This window comes from Myotis yumanensis, unplaced genomic scaffold (assembly GCF_028538775.1).
Source record: "Myotis yumanensis isolate MYYU_CA2020_CCGP unplaced genomic scaffold, mMyoYum1.0.hap1 SCAF_11, whole genome shotgun sequence".
Lineage (NCBI taxonomy): Eukaryota > Metazoa > Chordata > Mammalia > Chiroptera > Vespertilionidae > Myotis > Myotis yumanensis.
The window spans coordinates 42,204,128-42,222,541 of record NW_027223762.1 but is presented as its reverse complement, the minus strand read 5'-3'; the positions used below and the strand labels follow the sequence as shown (position 1 = coordinate 42,222,541).

Genomic DNA, 18,414 nt, shown 5'->3' with positions numbered 1-18,414 from the left:
ACAGTTTGTCTCCAAACCCAAAGACCCAGCTGTGTAGCCCCAGCTCTGGCTTGGCCCTGAGGAAGCTGAACGGGCCCAGCCTTCACCTCCAGAAGGAAAGTCCTCAGACCCATGTGGAGATCATTCCGTGGGAGATGCCAATCTGACAGGGGAGCAGGCCCCCTGCTCAGAAGCCCCCATCTGCTGACGGAGATACCACCCCCAGGCGTCACCCCCACAGGCTCCGTCTCAGGGTAGGGGAAGAAAGTCCTTAGAGGTGGTGCTGGTGACAGTTGTTCCTGCTGCTCCATTTTCCCCATCCAGTGCCCAAAGCCAAGGTAGTGACCCCTGGGCTGGTGGGCGGTGCCGCTGCCCCAGTGGCTGCTGGCCTGCCCGCCTAGCCTGTGACTGAGATCCAAGGCCTCGGCCTGGGCCCCGCGGGGAGAGCTGGGTTATAAATAGGCCTGGACCGCCTTCCAGGGAGAGTCGGGGAGCCCGACAAGCACAGAGCTTCGCAGCCCACCGCGCAGAGAGACCTGTGCTAAGAGATGCCCTCTGTGGAGAGAGACACTGCCCCGCCTTCCAGGCCCACCTCAGCCCCAACCTGGGCTCGGCTTCCGTCGGAGAAGCGCAGCTCAGCCACCGCTCCCTCCCTGCTGTTTCCCTTTGAGTCCCCAGGACATGTTTCTTTGCAGCCCCCAGAGTCAGCCTGGCCGGGGCGGTGAGTCTTGCGGTCACGGAGGGCCGCGGCGTCCCCTGCCCGACCCCCACCTCCTGCCGCCGGGATCGCAGACCCCTCCTACCTGCAAACACCGCGGAGCAGTAGGCATCGCTGATGTCGGTGTCCGGGGTTCGCACATTCTCGGCGTAGAGGATGAAGACCCTCAGCATGACTGGCACGAGTTAGGGCCCTGGCCCCAGGGCGCGGAGAGGGCCGGGGAAGGGCGCGGCGAGGGCGCCTCCCTGGAGAGCGCGGCCCAGAGCACTGGCTCCCTTCGCAGACCTGCCCTAAGGAGGAGCAGCCAGCCGGGCGGCTCCGAGGGGCGGCCTTCGTCCCCGCTCCCGCTGCGCTGGCCCCGCCGCTCAGCGCGCCCTGGGGGAGCTCGGGGGCCTCCGCTCTTCCTCCACCTTCGCCGTCCTACCGGGCTCGGCTGGGCTGTAATTCAATGCTCCGGCCGCAGACTCTCCCCATGACACGGCATTTTGCACCTGGCCGGCGAGCACGGCTGGGCGGCGGCCGCGGTGGCCGGGCTGGACCAGCGCTCCCGGCGGGCGCCCTGAGCAGCCAGCTCTCCCTCCTGGACCGGCGGAGGCTCGGCCCCGCCCCTGACCTTCCACCTCCGGCCGAGCGCGGAGCTGAGCTCGTCGCCTCCTCCGGCCCAGGGATGCCAGCACTCACTCCCCCACCGAGCCCAGCCGCCGGACCGCCCTGGGCAGCAGCGAGATCCCGGGCCAAGCTGGGAGCAGCGCTGGGCTGAGGAATTTCATTGACAAGAAGCGCTGGCTGCCTATAAAACTTTGCTCCCTCTTTTCTGGTTGTAAAAGCAACACATGCTATTTCTCTCTCTCTCTCTCTCTCTCTCTCTCTCTCTCTCTCTCTCTCTCTCTCTCTCACACACACACACACACACACACACACACGCAAGAAATCGCTGAGTCCAGAAAAAAATAGCATTAACATTTGGATTTTTACCAATCCAGGCTTTTTCCTGTGAATGTACGTATATATGCGTGGAAGTTACATTATTTATTATATATCTGAGATCTTGTCCTGCTATTTCATGTAACATTTTCTCACATCATTAAAAATCCTTCATTCACAACTTTCTCAGGAGCTACCTGATTTTCTACCATCAGAATGGACTAGATTCGCAAAGCTTTCTCCTGTTGTTACACACTTAGGCTCTTCCCAGTTTCTCACTATTGTAATAGTGAGAAGTAATTTTTATAAGGCAAATAAAAAATGTTATATTACTTGGATTATAAAACTTGGATTAAAAAAAAAACAAACCCTATCTCAGTCCCCCTCTGCTAGTTCCTCAGATTGGATTCCTAGCCCTGGAGAAGGACATGCCTTTTTTTTAGGTCCCAGTACCTATTGCTAAACTGCTTTCCCGGAGCCCTGCAGATCCGCAGGCCCAGCAGTTGGGTGACTCACCTTCTAAAGAGAGCTACATGGATGCTTGCGCAGCTGTCAGCAAAACGTCTCCTCCATCTGCCCCTCACAGGCACCCAGGGCAGGAAGGGTCAGCGGCTGGCAGGGCTGGTTTGGCTCCATGAGGAGGTACTAGGAGGGGGAAACATTCCCCCAAGGTCTGTAATTATTTTTTTAAATCATCACCTGAGAATTTCTATTGCTTTTTAGAGAGTGAAGGGAGAGGGAAATACAGAGAGAAACATTGATGTGAGAGAGACACATTGATTGGTTGCCTCCCAGAGCAGGGCCAGGATCAAGCTTGCAACCAAGGTAGGAGGCACGTGCCCTTGAGCGGAATCAAACCTGGGACCCTTCAGTCCATAGACCCACGCTCAATCCCAGGGGTGGGCAAACTTTTTGACTCGAGGGCCACAATGCGTTCTTAAACTGGACTGGAGGGCTGGAACAAAAGCATGGATGGAGTGTTTGTGTGAACTAATATAAATTCAAAGTAAACATCATTACATAAAAGGGTACGGTCTTTTTTTTTTTTAGTTTTATTCATTTCAAACGGGCCGTAGTTTGCCCACGGCTGCTCTATCCACTGAGCCAAGCCAGCTAATGGGGGTCTGTAATTTTAAGATCAGGATAGCAAACATTCCTGTGGTCACTTATGCTTTTGTTGCAATCTGTGCCTCCTCTTTTCTTTGTCTCTAGCACAATATGTGATGGGGGAGAGGGGAAGGGAGGGGTAAATGTAATCATTCATTTGACAGGTATGTATCAAGTCCTACAACATGCTAAGCACCATTCTAGGGGACGGAGACTTAATGGCGAGGACAAGTAACATGGTCACTGTTATGGGCTGAACTGTGCCCCCCTAAAATCCAGATGTTGAAGCTCTTAACCCCAGTTAGGAATGTGACGGTATTTGAAGATAGGCCATTAAATGGTGATTACGTCGTTAAAACAAGGCTGTTGGAGTGGGTTCTAATTCAATCTGATGGGTATTCTTATCAGAAGAGGAAATTTGGACAAAGAGACACCAGAAATGTGCTCACACAGAGGAAAGACCATGTGACACAGTGAGCCATGGAGAGAAGCCTCAGAAGAAACCAAACCTGCCAACCAACAACTTGATCTTAAATTTCTAGCCTCCATGCAGCGCGATAATAAATCTCTATTGCTTAAGTCACCCAGTGTGAGAGCTTTTGTTATGGCAGCTTGAGAAAACTAATACAGCCCCTGACTTCAAGAAGTTTCCACTTCAGTAAAGGAAACTGATACCTATGAAATAACCAAGCCAATCACGACCATTGCAAACCTGTATGTGTAATAAGGACAGAAAATGGGTGGGTGTGAAAGCAGATAGCAGGGACTCAGGGACACTGACAGCTATTTCAGATGAGATCAGAAGGCCAATTTGGAGTTCACTGGACAAGACTGAGGTTGGATCAGAGAGGACAAGTGTGTTCTAAAGAGAAGGAAGGGAGTGCTCTGGGTCAAGGCCCTGGGAAGAGTGCGGAAAGAACATCGTGACTACAGTGCAGATTGGGAGGGTGGAGGGGTGGAGGAGGTGAGGCTGGAGAGCAGCGGTTTTCAACGCTTTTCATCTCATGGCACACATAAACTAATCACTAAAATGCTGTGGCACAACAAAAAATATATTTTGGCCGATCTGACAAAAAATAAGTACAATTTTGATTCATTCACACCAGACAGCTATTGTTATGTTGGCTGTCATTTTTTTTTTAATTTGACAATCTAAGGGAAAAGAGGTCAGTGTCCCTAACTAAATAGTCAGGTATCGCATGTTTTAAAAATTCTTGTGACACCCTGATTGAAAATCGCTGCTACAGAGAACCAGCGGGGCCTATGGGAAGCTACCCAAGGCCTGCTAAGTCCATAGGAATAATAAGAACCAACTTACTTTTCAAAAGTTCCCTCTGGCTGCTTTTTTGGAGAATGAAGTGCAAGAGGCCAGAGTAGAGGTGAAGAGACCAGTTAGAAGCTACAGCAGAGGGTCAAGGTGAGACGTGATGATGACTTGGCCTGGGATGGGGAAAGTGGGATGGAGCTAATAGAGCTGCAGGGAGTAAGAGGGGCATTCTGCAGACCAGGTGGAGTAGATCAAATATCTTGCTGCTTCACTTGGCCATTATGTGTTGCTGGATAAAGTGATTGACTAATTGATTCATTCACTCATTCATTTAACCAAGATTTATAGGGTGCTTTGTGGCAGGAGTTTGTCAGATTCAAGTTTTAGAGAAGGTACCAAGTAGGGAGTCAAATTTAATTTCATTGGGAAGAAGGGCAAGGTCCTGTTGATCTAGGGAAAGCCCAAATTATAGTCTATTAAAAATACATTTTTATTAATTTCAGAGAGGAAAGAAGAGGGAGAGATAGAAACAGCACTGATGAGCGAAAATCATTGATCACTGCCTCCTGCATGCCCGGGTTGGGGCTCAATCCCCAGAAGGGGGCATGCAGGAGGCAGCGATCAATGATCAATGGAACCTAACAGTGACCTCTTGGTTCATAAGTCAATGTTCAACCACTGAGCCACACCATTTGGGGTGATCTATTTTTAAAGTACAGTTGACTCTATTCAGATGCATAAAGTAATATGAACCTGCTCTAAGGCAGAGCTAAAATTGGATCTAAGAAGCACCTAGCTGTTTGTAAATATGGTGTGACTAAAGTGGTTTGAAAAGAACCAGTCTTCTTTATAAGTTAAGTATCCCCCTCACTTCTCTGCATCACTTATTCACATGGTAGGTTCTCTTCAAATTCTTCATGCACAGAGCCCCATCTGTTCAGAAATGAGCCCCAGTGAGAAGGCACCTGATTTCATTCCTCTATATGTAGGACGTGTTTGGGGTGTCTTCTTTACTTAAAAGAACCACGTTCTCTGAGACCACCCCCTGCAACAGGAAAAGACATCTGATTCAAGCTGAACCAATCTGACGATCTCTCCCAGGAATCTGGAATTGAGTCTGAGAGCTGCTAGCCTATGTTTGGCTGAAGCTGGGATGAATAAAACTGGGGGCTCAGAGGAGCCACATGCATGAAATGGAGAATGTTCTGCAGTCAGAGAAAACGAGATCATAAGCAGGAGATGGGGTGGAAGGAACGGAGAGAAAGGTTGTTCCTGGATCCCATTCCTCATGAGTGTGTCTATGAATTCGGAGAGATGGCCTTGAGGGTGGTGGTCATTTGGGGCTCTCAGCTTTCTCCCTCTCCTTCATAAAACACCTTCTCCCCACTCCTCGTGAGCAGTTTTGGGAGCAGAGGTGCCTGCTTCTCTCTATGGAAGTTTCAGAGAGCCAGGGCCCTCTCCCCATAACTGTGCAGCATGGCCCAGACTCAGCTAGTCGACCACTCTCCCGGATTTGAAGTAAGTCCTTAAGGAGCTTCAGGAAGTCAGATGTGGCAGCTGCAGTGACTGCCAGTGACCAGCCTGTTCCTGCTGTGGCTCCTGCTGCCCTGAGTCCTGTCCATTTCCTACCGGAGGCTGCCATTCTGTGAGCCCCCAAACCTCTCTTGTAATCCTCTTTTGCCTCAGTCTTTCTAGTGGATCCCTTCATATTTTGCTTCAGGTAACTTGAAGCATAGTTCTGTTTCTTGCTGTAAAAGAACCTCATTATGACATTCAAGATGCATTAAGCATCACTAGCATCTTATATTTCTCCTTGGGGTTATGTTTGGGATCAGTCCATGAAGGGAGAGGAAGTGGAGAGTATAAGGAGTTAGAGCTCTGATGTAACCCAGAAAACGCCTCAGAGGATGAGGTGAGGTGTGTGTTTTATTGTCAGGGCAATTTTTATGGGCTGGGGTCCATCTTTTACTTGGGGCATCATGAGAATAACCAGGGCGGCTACATGTGTATGCCACGCAGGCAGTATACTGAACAATGAATGACACATGGTGACCCTCCTAGATTATGGCAGCATCAAAGTCAGGATCTCTAGCCGGAGGAAATAAACAGGCAGGCAGTCAGCTTCATCTCAGGAACTCCCTAGAAATGAATTCTACTCTGTAGATAGCCCTGACCGGTTTGGCTCAGTGGATAGAGCTTTGGCCTTCGGACTGAAAGGTCTTGGGTTCGATTCCAGTCAGGGGCATGTACCTTGGTTTCGGGCACATCCCCAGTGGGAGGTGTGCAGGAGGCAGCTAATCAATGTTTCTCTCTCATCGATGTCTCTCTCTCTCTCTCTCCCCCTTCCTCTCTGTAAAAAATCAATAAAATATATTTTTTAAAAATTTATCTAGATTTGCTTAGATTTTACCTATATTTACCAGTTGAGTTTGTTCAATTCTTAAAATTCTCTCAGGTTACAGTTTGTTTCTCTTCGGGGGGAGAAAAGAAAGAAGTAGAGCACTTTCCAACTTTGGCAATTTACAGAAATATTACTTAAACCAAGGTCAATACATTTTCACTTCTGTGAGCTCAGGTCTTCTGAGACCATATGCCTGTGTTCTGGGCGGAGGAATCTGGTGGGCCACGATGTACTGGGGGGCAGGAAGTGGGGTGGGAACAGTGTTAGATCCCAGTTACCACCTGACCGCTGACAGATTTAACATCTCTGAGCTGTGGTTTCCTCATCTGTTAGGTGAATATAATCAGTGTATGGTGAGGATAAAATGGAAGTAAAATGTATGCAAAGCACTATTTTGGGGTCTTCCAGAAGCAGGGGTGCCTCTCTTCTCTGGCCTAGATAAGGTTTTTATTTTATTTTTATCATAGCTGGTAAGAAATTATAGCACATCAAGATATAGAAGCTGATCAAAATATTTTATTTATTCTTTATTTCCTATGAAATCCCAAAATGTCCACCACTTTTCTGCCCTCTGCTTAAAGTGAGGTTCTTTAATTCTCTCTATGGTCCAGGGTTAGTGGGGTGGGCTTCTCTTGCTTGATCTTTGGGGGCTGACAACACAGGTTACCTACTTCCCACAGCCAAGTGTGGCAGGCAGAAAAATGCCTCCACAAAGATATGTTCACTTCCTAATCCCTAGAACCTGTGAATATTACTTTAGATGGCAAAACATATGATGAAGTTAAGGATCTAGAGAGGAGGCATTTATTCTGGATTATTGCATTGGGCCCTAAATGCAATCACTTGTATCCTGGTCAGAGAGGCAGAGGGAAATGAGGCAAACAGAGAAGGCGATGCAAAGATGGAGGCAGCAGATTGAAGTGATGGGGCCACAGGTCAAGGAATGCTAGGCAGCCAACAGACTAAGAGGCAAGGACTGGATTCTCCCCCAAAAGCCTTTGGTGGGAGTGTGGCCCTGCTGACACCTTAATCTTGGACTTTTGGCCTCCAGAACTGCAGAAGAATCAAGTTATTGTTTTAATCGCCACATTTGTGACAACTGGTTGGAGCAGCCATAAGAAACTAATACACCAAGCCTCTGTCAGCGCAACTGAGAAATCAAGAGACACATTTTGATACTGATTTCCAATAGAAAATAGAAAGGAAAAAAGCAGCAACAGATTTTTTACCAGGAGATCATCTGAACACACGACATGATTTTTTGGTGAAGGTTGCTAAGAACCACCGACCCTGGTCACACTCTGGTCACCTCATCTGCTTCCCCTGAGAAGAAAAACTCCTGGTAGTGTCAGTGTCAATTTCTTATGGAGGGGGCCTTCCTGAGAACCTACCATAATAAACATTCAGTAAACACTCAATGAATAGACAAGTATTTATTTTTCTGTTCAGACCTGGCTGGTGATACAGCAGAAAGGAGTATGCTCAGAAAGGAGGGCTGAAGTTCCTCTGGTCTGAAATTCCCCCCTGAAAGCCCTGCCCCTGAGCAGGGAGTGGAGAGTGGCCTGTCTGCTGAACTGCAGGGTGAATGCTTTGGGACTAATGCAGGAGGGTCCATTTGCTGCATAGTCCTCCTTTTGAATTAATTCTAGAGGATGAGGAGTCTCTAGACAGGATGACGAAAAGTGTGTGCACATGCACACAGGCTGGGAAACACAGAAGGAAAAGCAAGCTCATGCGTCTGAGGAAGCAGGAAGATCCAAACGAAGGTGATGGACTGAAGGGCAGAACAGGAATTAAACTTTTTCTGAAGCAAGATGATCTCATCTCCTGGAAGAAGTGACAATATCCCAGGATGCACCAATCTTAACAAATGTGAGGAAATCTGTTCCGGGCCCCAGTAGGGGGCAGAGTCAGGTCCTGGTGATGGATGGGTCTCTGCTAAGGTGCAGGATGAGGGCACAGGCAGGGCTGATGCAGATGAAGGGGAGCAGGTCAGAGTGGTCCCTGCTGTGTCTCAGGGCAGATATGAGCCAGAGAGCTTCCTGAGATTCACATACCAAAGGATTCCGTCAACTCAGGAGGAGATACCACCAGAAAACGCCTAGAGAATATTCCCAGGGGTTAAGAGGGCAATAAATGGTGGCATTCCCAGTGTTTCTTCTTTGGCACTTTGAAAATGAAAGGAAAGTGGATATTTGACTTATCAAGTTTCTTGGTGTGGCCAATTGAAGGTCTCCTGCATCAGAAATCTTCCTGTAAAAAATAGAGACACCAAGAGCCCCTGCACTCCTAGACCTACTGAACCAAAATCTCTGCAAATGGCCCAGGACTCTGGCTTTTAAAAGCTTCCCAGTTATTATGCAGACCAAAGACCATGAACACTGACATAGGTATTGTCAAAGAACAGGCTTCAGCTCTCTGGATCATAATCTAAGATGCCAGATGAAAGCACTTGTGATTCCAGGTGGAGTACATTTCAGCAAGGACTGAGAAGTCTTGTTTGTCTGGAAATTGGCATTAAGTGGGAAAACACAGCATTGGGAGGAGTGGGGAGATGATGAGGGATATAATATTCAGCTAAAAACTGGAAAACCAGTAGGACTAGAAAAGAACAATGGCAGCAGTGTAAAGGGATGACTCTGGAGTTGGACCCTTGATTCAATCCTTAGTTCTCTTCACTAGCTCTATGGTCTTGGGCAAGTTACTTCATCTTCCTGAGTCTCGGTTTTCTTATCTGTAAAGTGGGGACTATAAATATATCTGCCTCATAGGACAAGTGCTTTGGTTAACTCTATGACAACTTGACTGATCTAAGAGATGCCCAGATAGCTGGTAAAATAGTACTTCTGCATGTGTCTGTGAGAGTGTTTCTGAATGAGATTACCATTGGAATCAGTAGGTTGAATGAAAATCACCCTCACAATGCAGGTGGGCATCATCCAATCTTTTGAGGACCTGAACAGACTGAGTAAACACAGCTGAGGAAGGATGGATTTGCTCTCTGCTTGAGCTGGGACATCCATCTTCTCCTGCCCTCAGACACTACTGGTGTTCCTGGTTCTTGGGCCTTCAAACTTGGACCAGGACTTACACCATCAGCAACCTACTCTCCCACTCCACCCATTCCATCCTCATTATCTTGGGTTGGGACTGGAACTACACCACCAGCTTTCTGGGCCTCCAGCTTGCAGAAGGCAGATCATGGGATTTCTCAGCCTCCATAATCCAAGAGCAATCCCTCATAATAAACCTCTGCATTTATATATATCCTACTGGTTCTGTTTCTCTGAGGAAATTTTTTAAAAAATATATTTTATTGATTTTTTTTACAGAGAGGAAGGGATAGGGAAAGAGAGTTAGAAACATCAATGGGAGAGAAACAAACATTGATCAGCTGCCTCCTGCACACTCCCCACTGGGTATGTGCCCGCAACCAAGGTACATGCCCTTGACTGGAATCAAACCTGGGACCCTTGAGTCTTTAGGCTGATGCTCTATCCACTGAGCCAAACCGGTTAGGGCTGAGGAAATTTTACTAATAGTGCTTGACATACATTATATGTGCCTGGTGAACATTCAATAAATATTAGGTATTATTATTAGTATTGTTATCATTGGAATGTGTAACTAGTATTTCATAGAATTAAAACTTTAGAAATGAAACCATAGATATTTATGGTCTCTAATATCTGTAAAAGTGTTGTAAGCTTAGAACATTCAGGCTGCTATAACAAAATAACATAGACCTCTCACTACATCCTCATGCAGGGGAAAGGGGCTAGAAATCTCTCTGGAGCCTCTTTTATAAGGCACTCATCCCATTCATGAGGCTTTCACCCTCATGATCTAAGCACCTATCAAAGGTCCTACCTACTAATACTATCACCTTTAGGGGTTAGTATTTCAACATATGAATTTGAGGGGCCACATTCAGACTGCAATAAAAGCATTTGAGGTTTTAATAGAAGGGGTATTTATAACAATCTAATAAAGTGATGAAAGATACTCCTTGTTCAAGGAAGCATAACAACCACAAGGCAGGAGACTACAGATTAAGAAAATATACCTCTGCATAGAAATCCTCATCAAGACTCATGCAAGAAAGGCTCTATATGCGTATTATAGGGGAAGGAAAAATGAGAATGATGATTCTAGTGCAAGGGCCAGCTGAGGTGATGAAGACAGACTTGCATTCTCTGGACATTAAGGGAAGTTACACTAGCTCAAAGACAAGCATCTGGTAATGTTTTGACTTATCTAAGGAACAATCCCATCTCTCAGAAAGAAATCTGCCCTAACCGGTTTGGCTCAGTGGATAGAGCATCGGCCTGCAGACTCAAGGATCCTAGGTTGGATTCCGGTCAAGGGCATGTACCTTGGTTGCAGGCACATCCCCAGTAGGGGGTGTGCAGGAGGCAGCTGATCGATGTTTCTCTCTCATCGATGTTTCTAACTCTCTATTCTTCTCCCTTCCTCTCTGTAAAAAAATCAATAAAAAATATTTTTTTAAAAAGAAGAAATCTGCTACATGGAACCTAATCCTGACTAAGAAAGAACTGGTTGGAAAAGCAAGGGCAGAAGGGAAACCTGGAAGAATCTTCAGGATGGATCCTGGCCAGCGTGATGACCAGCTTTCAAGACCCAAACACTGTGATTTCCACAACATGCTGTATTAGCCAGGCTCCCCCGAGCCTAGGAAATCTATTTAATTGCCTGACCCTGGCAAATACCCACCCCTTCCAAAAGCTTTCTTTCTATAGAGTCAGCTGAGGACAACCTCTTGAGAAAACCAGGACTGAACCATAGGCCCTGCTGAGACAGCAGGACAAAGCATGATGCAGTGTTTCCTACCCAGAGTCACAGTACTTCACAACTGCTCTTCTCTTGGCCAGTCATTGCCCAATGTCTGAACCAGAAATCAGATCCTACAGATACCAACATGTGAGGACTCTTTCCCCTCCAAGGTGATCCCCTTCAAACCTAGGCCCTGAGGTCAATCTTTATTCATATTCCAACCTCTTAGTTTTACAATTGGGTACTTGTCAGAGCACCTCAGTTTGTTACACCCAGCATAAAATATAATGGGAGGGTTAAAAAAAGTAATACCAAATGCTTGCTGTAGTCCCAACGTCTGTATCTGGTATCAAGGCCTTTGTTGATAATCACAGTTGAATTTTTCTATTACTCATTCCAGCTTCCTCCTACCCTCTGCCAGCACAAAGGCTGGGGAGATTTGAGTCTTTGCTGGTCTTGTCTTTACCAAATTGCCGCAGTTTTCCATTGATGAGAACTACTGGGCAAGAGTTGTAAGGGGCACTCTCATGAATCTTCTGGGTTACAAATATAGTCCTTCTTGTCCCCAATGTGTAGAAACAACTCAAGTTCCTCCTGGTAAATGAGACCAATCATCCCACTGCATATCATCTCTTTCCCTTCCTGTCAGTTCTTACGTCTATTGACCATCCGTATGTCCTCTTTGGAGAAGTGTCTATTCAGGTTCTTTGCCTATTTTTAAATTGGATCGTTTTCCTCGCATGGAGTTGTATGTTATTTTGGAAATTAACCCCTTATCTAATGTACTATTGGCAAATATGTTCTTCCATACAGTGGGTTCCCTTTTCATTTTGTTGGTTTCTTGCTGTATGGAAGCTTTTAGTTTGATGTAGTCCCATTTGTTTATTTTGTTACTCTTGCCCGAGATGTATCAGCGAAAACACTAAGTGAAATGTCTGGAATTTTACTGCCTGTGTTTTCTTCTGAAATTTTTACGGTTTTGTGACTTACACTTAAGTCTTTTATCCACTTTGGGTTTATTCTTGTATATGGTGTAAATTAGTAGTCTAATTTCATTCTTTTGCATGTACTTGTCCAAATTTTTAAAGTTTGCTTTCTACTTGCTTGTTGTCAGTATATAGAAAATACAACTGACTTTTGTGTTAATCTTGTATCTTACTGAAGCCATTTATTAGTTCTTGGGAGTTTTCTATGTAGACGGTCATGTTACCTGCAAATAGAGACGTGTCTAATATGTGTCTTTTCTTTCTTTTTTTCTAGCAACGGTTAGAACTTGTAGTACTATGTTGAATAGCAGTGGTAAAAGTGGACATATTTTCATTGTTCCTGATCTCAGAGGAAAAGCATTGTCTTTCAAAATTAAGTATGATGCTGGCTGTAGATTTTTATTTTTTGTAGAACCTCTTTATGAGATTGAGGACTCTATTTTTAGTGTATTGATGAGTTTTTGTTCTTATCACAAATGGGTGTTGAATTTTGTCAAATGCCTCTTTTTTCTGAATTTTGATATCATATGGTAGATTATATTGATTGAGTTTCCAATATTGAACCAGCCTTGCAGATCTGGAATCAATTCCTCATAAAATGAGTTGAGAAGTACTCTCTCTTCAATTTTCTGGGCGAGACTGTATAAATTCTTTGCTTTGTAAATTCTCCAGAAAAATAGTATGGGTTTGGAGGTATCTTTTTTTGAAATTAATTATAAATTCAACTTGCAATTATTTAGGTTTATTCAGATTCTCTACTTCATCTTGGCTTAGTTTTTGTGGTTTGTAATTTTTAAGGAATTTGTCCATTTTTTCTAAGTTGTTGATTTTGAGCAGAGTTGTGAATATTTCTTTATTTTTTTAATCACTGCAGAATTTGTTGTAGTATTCCATTTCATTCTGGATATTAGCAATTTGTTTCTTTTTGTTAACTGTACTAGAGGTTTATAAATTTTATTGATTTAAGGGACCTTTATATTTCATTAATTTTTTCCATCTCATTTTCCCCTTTTCAATTTCAATGATTTCTGCTTTTATCATTTTTGTCCTGGTTGCTTTGGGTTTTACTATTCTTCTTCCAGTTTCTTGAGTTATAAATTGATTTGAGCTCTTGTCTTTTATAATGTAAGCAACTTCACTCCACTTTTGCAAGACTGTGAGGCAACTCTTGTGCTATGATGAGAAAGAAACCTAAAAATGTAGTATCTGTTCCCTTCACTCACCCTCTATTATTAATTGGTGCACTCTAATCTTGGAGGAGCTAAAAAATCAGGTACTAAAATAATTCAAAGTCAGCAGGCTTATTTTTTAAGCATGGTCTATTCTAAAATTTATAGTACTGGGCTGTATCCAGCATTTAACAACCCACTGTATTGTTATTTTTTTATACCCTTATAATTTCTTACACACCTATTCAGTAATAATTCAAATGTTTAAAAAGTGATCCTAGTGGTGCAAAGAAGTAAAGGCTGCTTTGTCTTTGTGGATTCAGGCTAATATTAAATTACTTGCAAGGAGCTACCTTAAGTGAGTGTGAAAGAAATAGTAGATATATCCAGAAGCAGAACAAATACGTTCCTAACACATTAGAAAAATCAAGTAGAATTTTACTCAAACCTACCCGGGCCAAACATGCTGAAAACTAATTTTATCTAGCAAAATTGGGAGTTTAAGAAATCTTTGACCTGTACATAGATAGTTGGAAAAAAGTTTTAACACGTGAAGAATTCCCAAACATCCCAAGCCATAGTGGTCACAGAGAAGAAGCCTGTCTGAAATCACATGTAAACAAGTCTTTAATAAATCAGACACAAACACAAGACGGTATTTTAAATATACAGTAGGAACATTTATTTTAACACTTCTAAAAGATATTTCTCCATGCCTGATGATTTGATATAAAAATCAAACACATCATACTTTCCCCATCAGTCTCTCTACATCAAGGACAATCAGAAATTTATACAACATGAATATTTGCTTTTGAAACAAAAATTACAAATTAGTGATAACAAAAATACACAAATCAACTGGACCCTAAACAAATTTCTAACAAATTTTTCCCCAATCACCTAGAGCTTGAGCTTCTTTCTTCAACCTCATTCTGCTCCTTTTCCTTTCTTTGCTTGGCCATGAACTTCTGTTAAAATCAATTTGTAATATACAATATTTATTAGATGTTGTTTTGCTGTGCATACATACAAATCTAATCTATTTCACTGTATTTACAATTTAAAAGAGCCTGATCCTATAAAGTAAAGATCTGAAACACAGTGCCTTACATTAACATTCCTTCCTTCCATTCATCAGTTATCTGATATTAATGATTACCAGGCATTATGCTTTGTGCTTAGGGTGGCTGAAAAAATAGGTAAGGCCCTTTACCTCACACAGAGCTTACATTCTAGCGGAAGAAGAGAGACAATAAAAAATAAATAATTTTGGATAGTGGTAAGCCCTATAAAGGAAAAAATAGTAAGATAATTGATTAAGGTTGATTCTTTTGTAGAGGAGAGAAGATTCTACTTTAGCTTGTTCTTTCTCGGGCAAAAGCCTTTCTGGAAGCTGATATTTAAGTAGAAGCCTAAAAGACAAGGAACAACCAGCAATACAAGTGGGAGTAGGAGAGGGCAAAGGAACAGCAATGTAAAGGTACAAAGGCAGCAACAGGCCTTTTGTGTATGGAAAATAAACAAAGAGCTAAAAAAACACACAAAAACCTAGAACATAGCAATTCAGGGTTTAAGACTAGAATAAAACAAAGCTAGGTTCAAATCATAGGTCTGCCATTAACTAGCTATATGACCTTGGGGTTAGATACTTGTGTTTAGGTACTCTTTGAGACTGTTTCCTCATCTTTAAAATGGAATGATAACACCTACCTCATAAAGTTGATCAGGGTGGATTAAGTAAGTTTCCAGCAAATAAGAACTTAATAAATGTTAGGTGAATGTCTGTGCCACAAATTCAATATGGAAAATGCGTAAAAACAACTCTGTTTCAAACAGGAGAAACTAGAGCTATGGCTGATGATAATTCTCTATAGCACTCCCTGAAGATGTGTATAACTTGGGGAAAAGGGAGGGGCAATGATTAAATCAGGTTAAAAAATGGGCTAAATAAATAGGTAAGCAGTTCTTTCTAACTAGACAATTTGGAAACTTTAACATGCTGTGTGACGATGACTCTGCAAGAGCGCATCAGAATACAACTTCCTACACTTAATGAATGAAGAGTCACACTGGACTAGTGATCTGCAGAATCCACTCAGGCAAATGCTGCCAGGGAAAGAAAGACTAGAAGTTATTGGCAAGAAACAACAAAGGAGAGGAATAGGAGAATAAGAGAAATCAACTGGCGCACACCTTCAGAAGTCCTCCTAAAGGGAAAGAATGTACATTTTGTGTGGACACTTAAAGTAGTTTGATTATAATACCATCACCTGAAAATTTTATGGGGAGTTAGAAATTTACCTCTGTATTTTGCTTATGACGTGTACTCTTGCAGTGATTTGTCATTGCTCTTTCACCTGAGTAGAAGAGGGAACAAATTGGACAGAAGAATCCAGGCTTCGGTACAAGAAAGTCTAAATCTAGAGTACAGAAAGAGAGAGGGGAAAGAGAAAGGAGGAAAATTTATGATACGTTATAGCTATGTTAATCAATTTATCTAAACACAACAAAAAACCAAGCACAGTATATACTTATATACAAACATATAAGTTAAAAAATGGGCTAAATAAATAGGTAAAAAGTTCTTTCTAACTAGACAATTTAGCCCCTAGGATTGCTATATATCTAGGGATCAAGAACAATTAAGCTTTTAATTTAAAAAATGTTTTTATTTCTTTAACAAATTCTGTAACATTCCAGAGCCTCCAGGAATGCCAGGGAATTCCTAAGAACAGCAATTCATTGGAAAAAAGAATCCCATAGAGATTCTTTGAAATAAATTGCTTTGGAATCCCCTATTAAAATAAAACAGGAAAGAGGCAGATGATGGGCAACTGTCTGCTTGAGGGCTATTCTGACAAACTAGAGGCCCGGTGCACAAAAATTTGTGCACTGGGGGGGGGGGGGGGCGGGGGGAGGAGGGGTCCCCCAGCCCGGCCTGTGCCCTCTCGCAGTCTGGGACCCCTCAGGAGATAACGACCTGCTGGCTTAGGCCTGCTCCCGGGTGGCAGAGGGCACGCCCAATCCCTGGTGCAGCCCCTGGTCAGGCTCAGAGCAGGGCTGATTGGGGAGTTTGGGCGCCGCCCCGTCATGCACAGAGCAGGGCGGATCAGGAGGTTGTGATGCCACCCTCAGTCACGCTCAGGGTACAGCCGATTGGGGGGTTGGGGCACCGCCCCCTATCACACTCAAGGCAGGGTCGATGGGGAGGTTGCGGCGCCACCCCCGTGACGCACAGAGCAGGGCCAATCAGAGGGTTGGGGCGCTACCCCCTGTCACACACAGAGCAGGGCCGATCAGGGGTTGGGGCGCCGCACCCCGTCACACACACAGCCGCAGGGCGATCAGGGGGTTTGGGCGCTGCCCCCTGTCACGCTGATCCCGGTGCTGGGAGCCTCGCTGCTCCGCTGATTCCGGTGCCAGGAGGCATATTACCCTTTGGGGGCCGGCTTGGTTTGCCTTGAAGGGTGTCCTGGATCAGGGTGGCGGTCCCCACTGGGGTGCCTGGCCAGTCTGGGTGAGGGGCTGAGGGCCGTTTTCCGGCTGGTGGGTGACTGAAGCTCCCAACTGCTCCTTTTTTTCTTTTTCTTTTTTTTCTATTCTGGGGCAGCTTTAGCTCTGAGGCCTCGCTGCTGAAAGCAGGTTTCTGGCCTTTACCTTCTGTATTTGATACAATGTTGCGGTCCGGCTGGCTGAAGCCCGGCTGACTGAAAGCCGGTTTCCGGGGTTTTGTTTAGCTTCTATATTTGTTACAATGTTTCTTAGAGTTGCAGCTCAGAGGCCGGCAAGTCAGGCGGGGAACGTTGGAGTTCGCCATCACAGGAGCAAGCAAGCCTCCCTGTTCGCTTCAGTGCATGGCTGCTGGCCGCCATCTTGGCTGACAGTTAATTTGCATAAGGATATGCTGATTAGCCAATGGGAAGGGTAGCGGTCGTACGCTAAATACCATGTTTCTCTTTTATTAGTGTAGATAAGGAGCCCTTCAGATCACCTTAGCTAGCCATGAACGAAGTTGGTTAGCTAAGCTTTTCAGTATATTCTACTTAAATGAAATTTCTGTCTGGGCAAGTTATTTAATTCAATTTTTACCAGAACAGTAAAGGAAGTGACATATGAGTTATTGTTATTCATCTAACCAACAAAACCTTCATGATGGAACTGAATTTTATTTCTTATGGATTAGGAAAAAAAGTGCCATTGTTATTTTACCTTTGGAGACATCAGCTGCCACTGGTGTCCCTAAAGAAGGGTCCTCAATCTTCTTGCGTTTTCGTTCTGGTTCTGAATCCTTAAAGTCAGATTCCTCACCAACTAAAGTCATTAACATTTTTAAATAAAAAACGTTATTTAAAATAAATTTACAGACTTTGTACAGTTTACATTAGATAATCCCTTCCTTCAAAGATTAGTTTATGGCTCACCTTGTTTAATCCTACCTGACCACTCTTTTAAGATTCTTTGATGTAAGGACTAAATAGATAAATCTATTTAATCTTATTAAATGAATTTAATGGCTGTTTTCAGGCTGGCCACACCCCCTTCAGGGAGGGGGGATCCTGCTGGGGTGCTTGGCCAGCCTGGGTGAGGGGCTGATGGCTGTTCGCAGGCTGGCCACAGCCCCTTCAGGGTAGGGGTCCCCGCTGGGGTGCCTGGCCAGCCTGAATGAGGGGCTGATGGCTGTTTGTAGGCTGGCCAAGTCCCCCAGCAAGGACCCTCACCCCATGAGGGTGTGGTCATCCTGGGTGAGGGGCTGATGGCTGTTTTTCAGGCTGGCCACAGCTCCCAGCCACCCAAGCTCCCAGTGGAGGCTGGCTGGAAGCAGGTATCTGGGATTTATCTATCTTCTATAATTGAAACTTTGTTGCCTTTTGGAGAGGCCACAGCCAGCCAGAGCAGGTGGGAAGCTTGGCTTCCTCCATCGCCGGGGCAACCAAGCCTCCAGCTTGCTCCAGCTCCGTGGCTGCTGGCCGCCATCTTGGTTGGGTTAATTTGCATATAGTCACTCTGATTGGCTGGTGGGCATGGCTTGGGCATAGCGAAGGTATGGTCCATTAGCATCTTTGTCT

The 18,414-nt window shown here is 44.6% G+C and overlaps 2 protein-coding genes across 12 annotated transcripts in view; both read right to left on the bottom strand.

Moving 5' to 3' along the window:
- DYSF (dysferlin) overlaps positions 1-1,285 on the bottom strand; it is a 200,321-nt gene extending 199,036 nt beyond the window's left edge. For 6 of the 9 annotated variants that reach the window (XM_070429442.1, XM_070429443.1, XM_070429449.1 and 3 more), the window contains exon 1: positions 783-1,285. In XM_070429442.1, coding sequence (XP_070285543.1) covers positions 783-870 — 88 coding nt within the window. In that variant the 5' untranslated portion in view covers positions 871-1,285. The remainder of the gene's footprint in view (positions 1-782) is intronic. The other 3 variants (XM_070429458.1, XM_070429455.1, XM_070429460.1) reach the window with 1 other exon arrangement.
- Positions 1,286-13,966: 12,681 nt separating this feature from the next.
- Positions 13,967-18,414, bottom strand: part of ZNF638 (zinc finger protein 638) — a 61,566-nt gene continuing 57,118 nt past the window's right edge. For 2 of the 3 annotated variants that reach the window (XM_070429437.1, XM_070429439.1), the window contains 3 exons: positions 17,558-17,659; positions 15,650-15,768; positions 13,968-14,316 (listed from right to left, as the gene is read on the bottom strand). In XM_070429437.1, coding sequence (XP_070285538.1) covers positions 14,245-14,316; positions 15,650-15,768; positions 17,558-17,659 — 293 coding nt within the window. In that variant the 3' untranslated portion in view covers positions 13,968-14,244. Of the gene's footprint in view, positions 14,317-15,649; positions 15,769-17,557; positions 17,660-18,414 lie in introns of all 3 variants that reach the window. The other variant, XM_070429438.1, reaches the window with a different exon arrangement.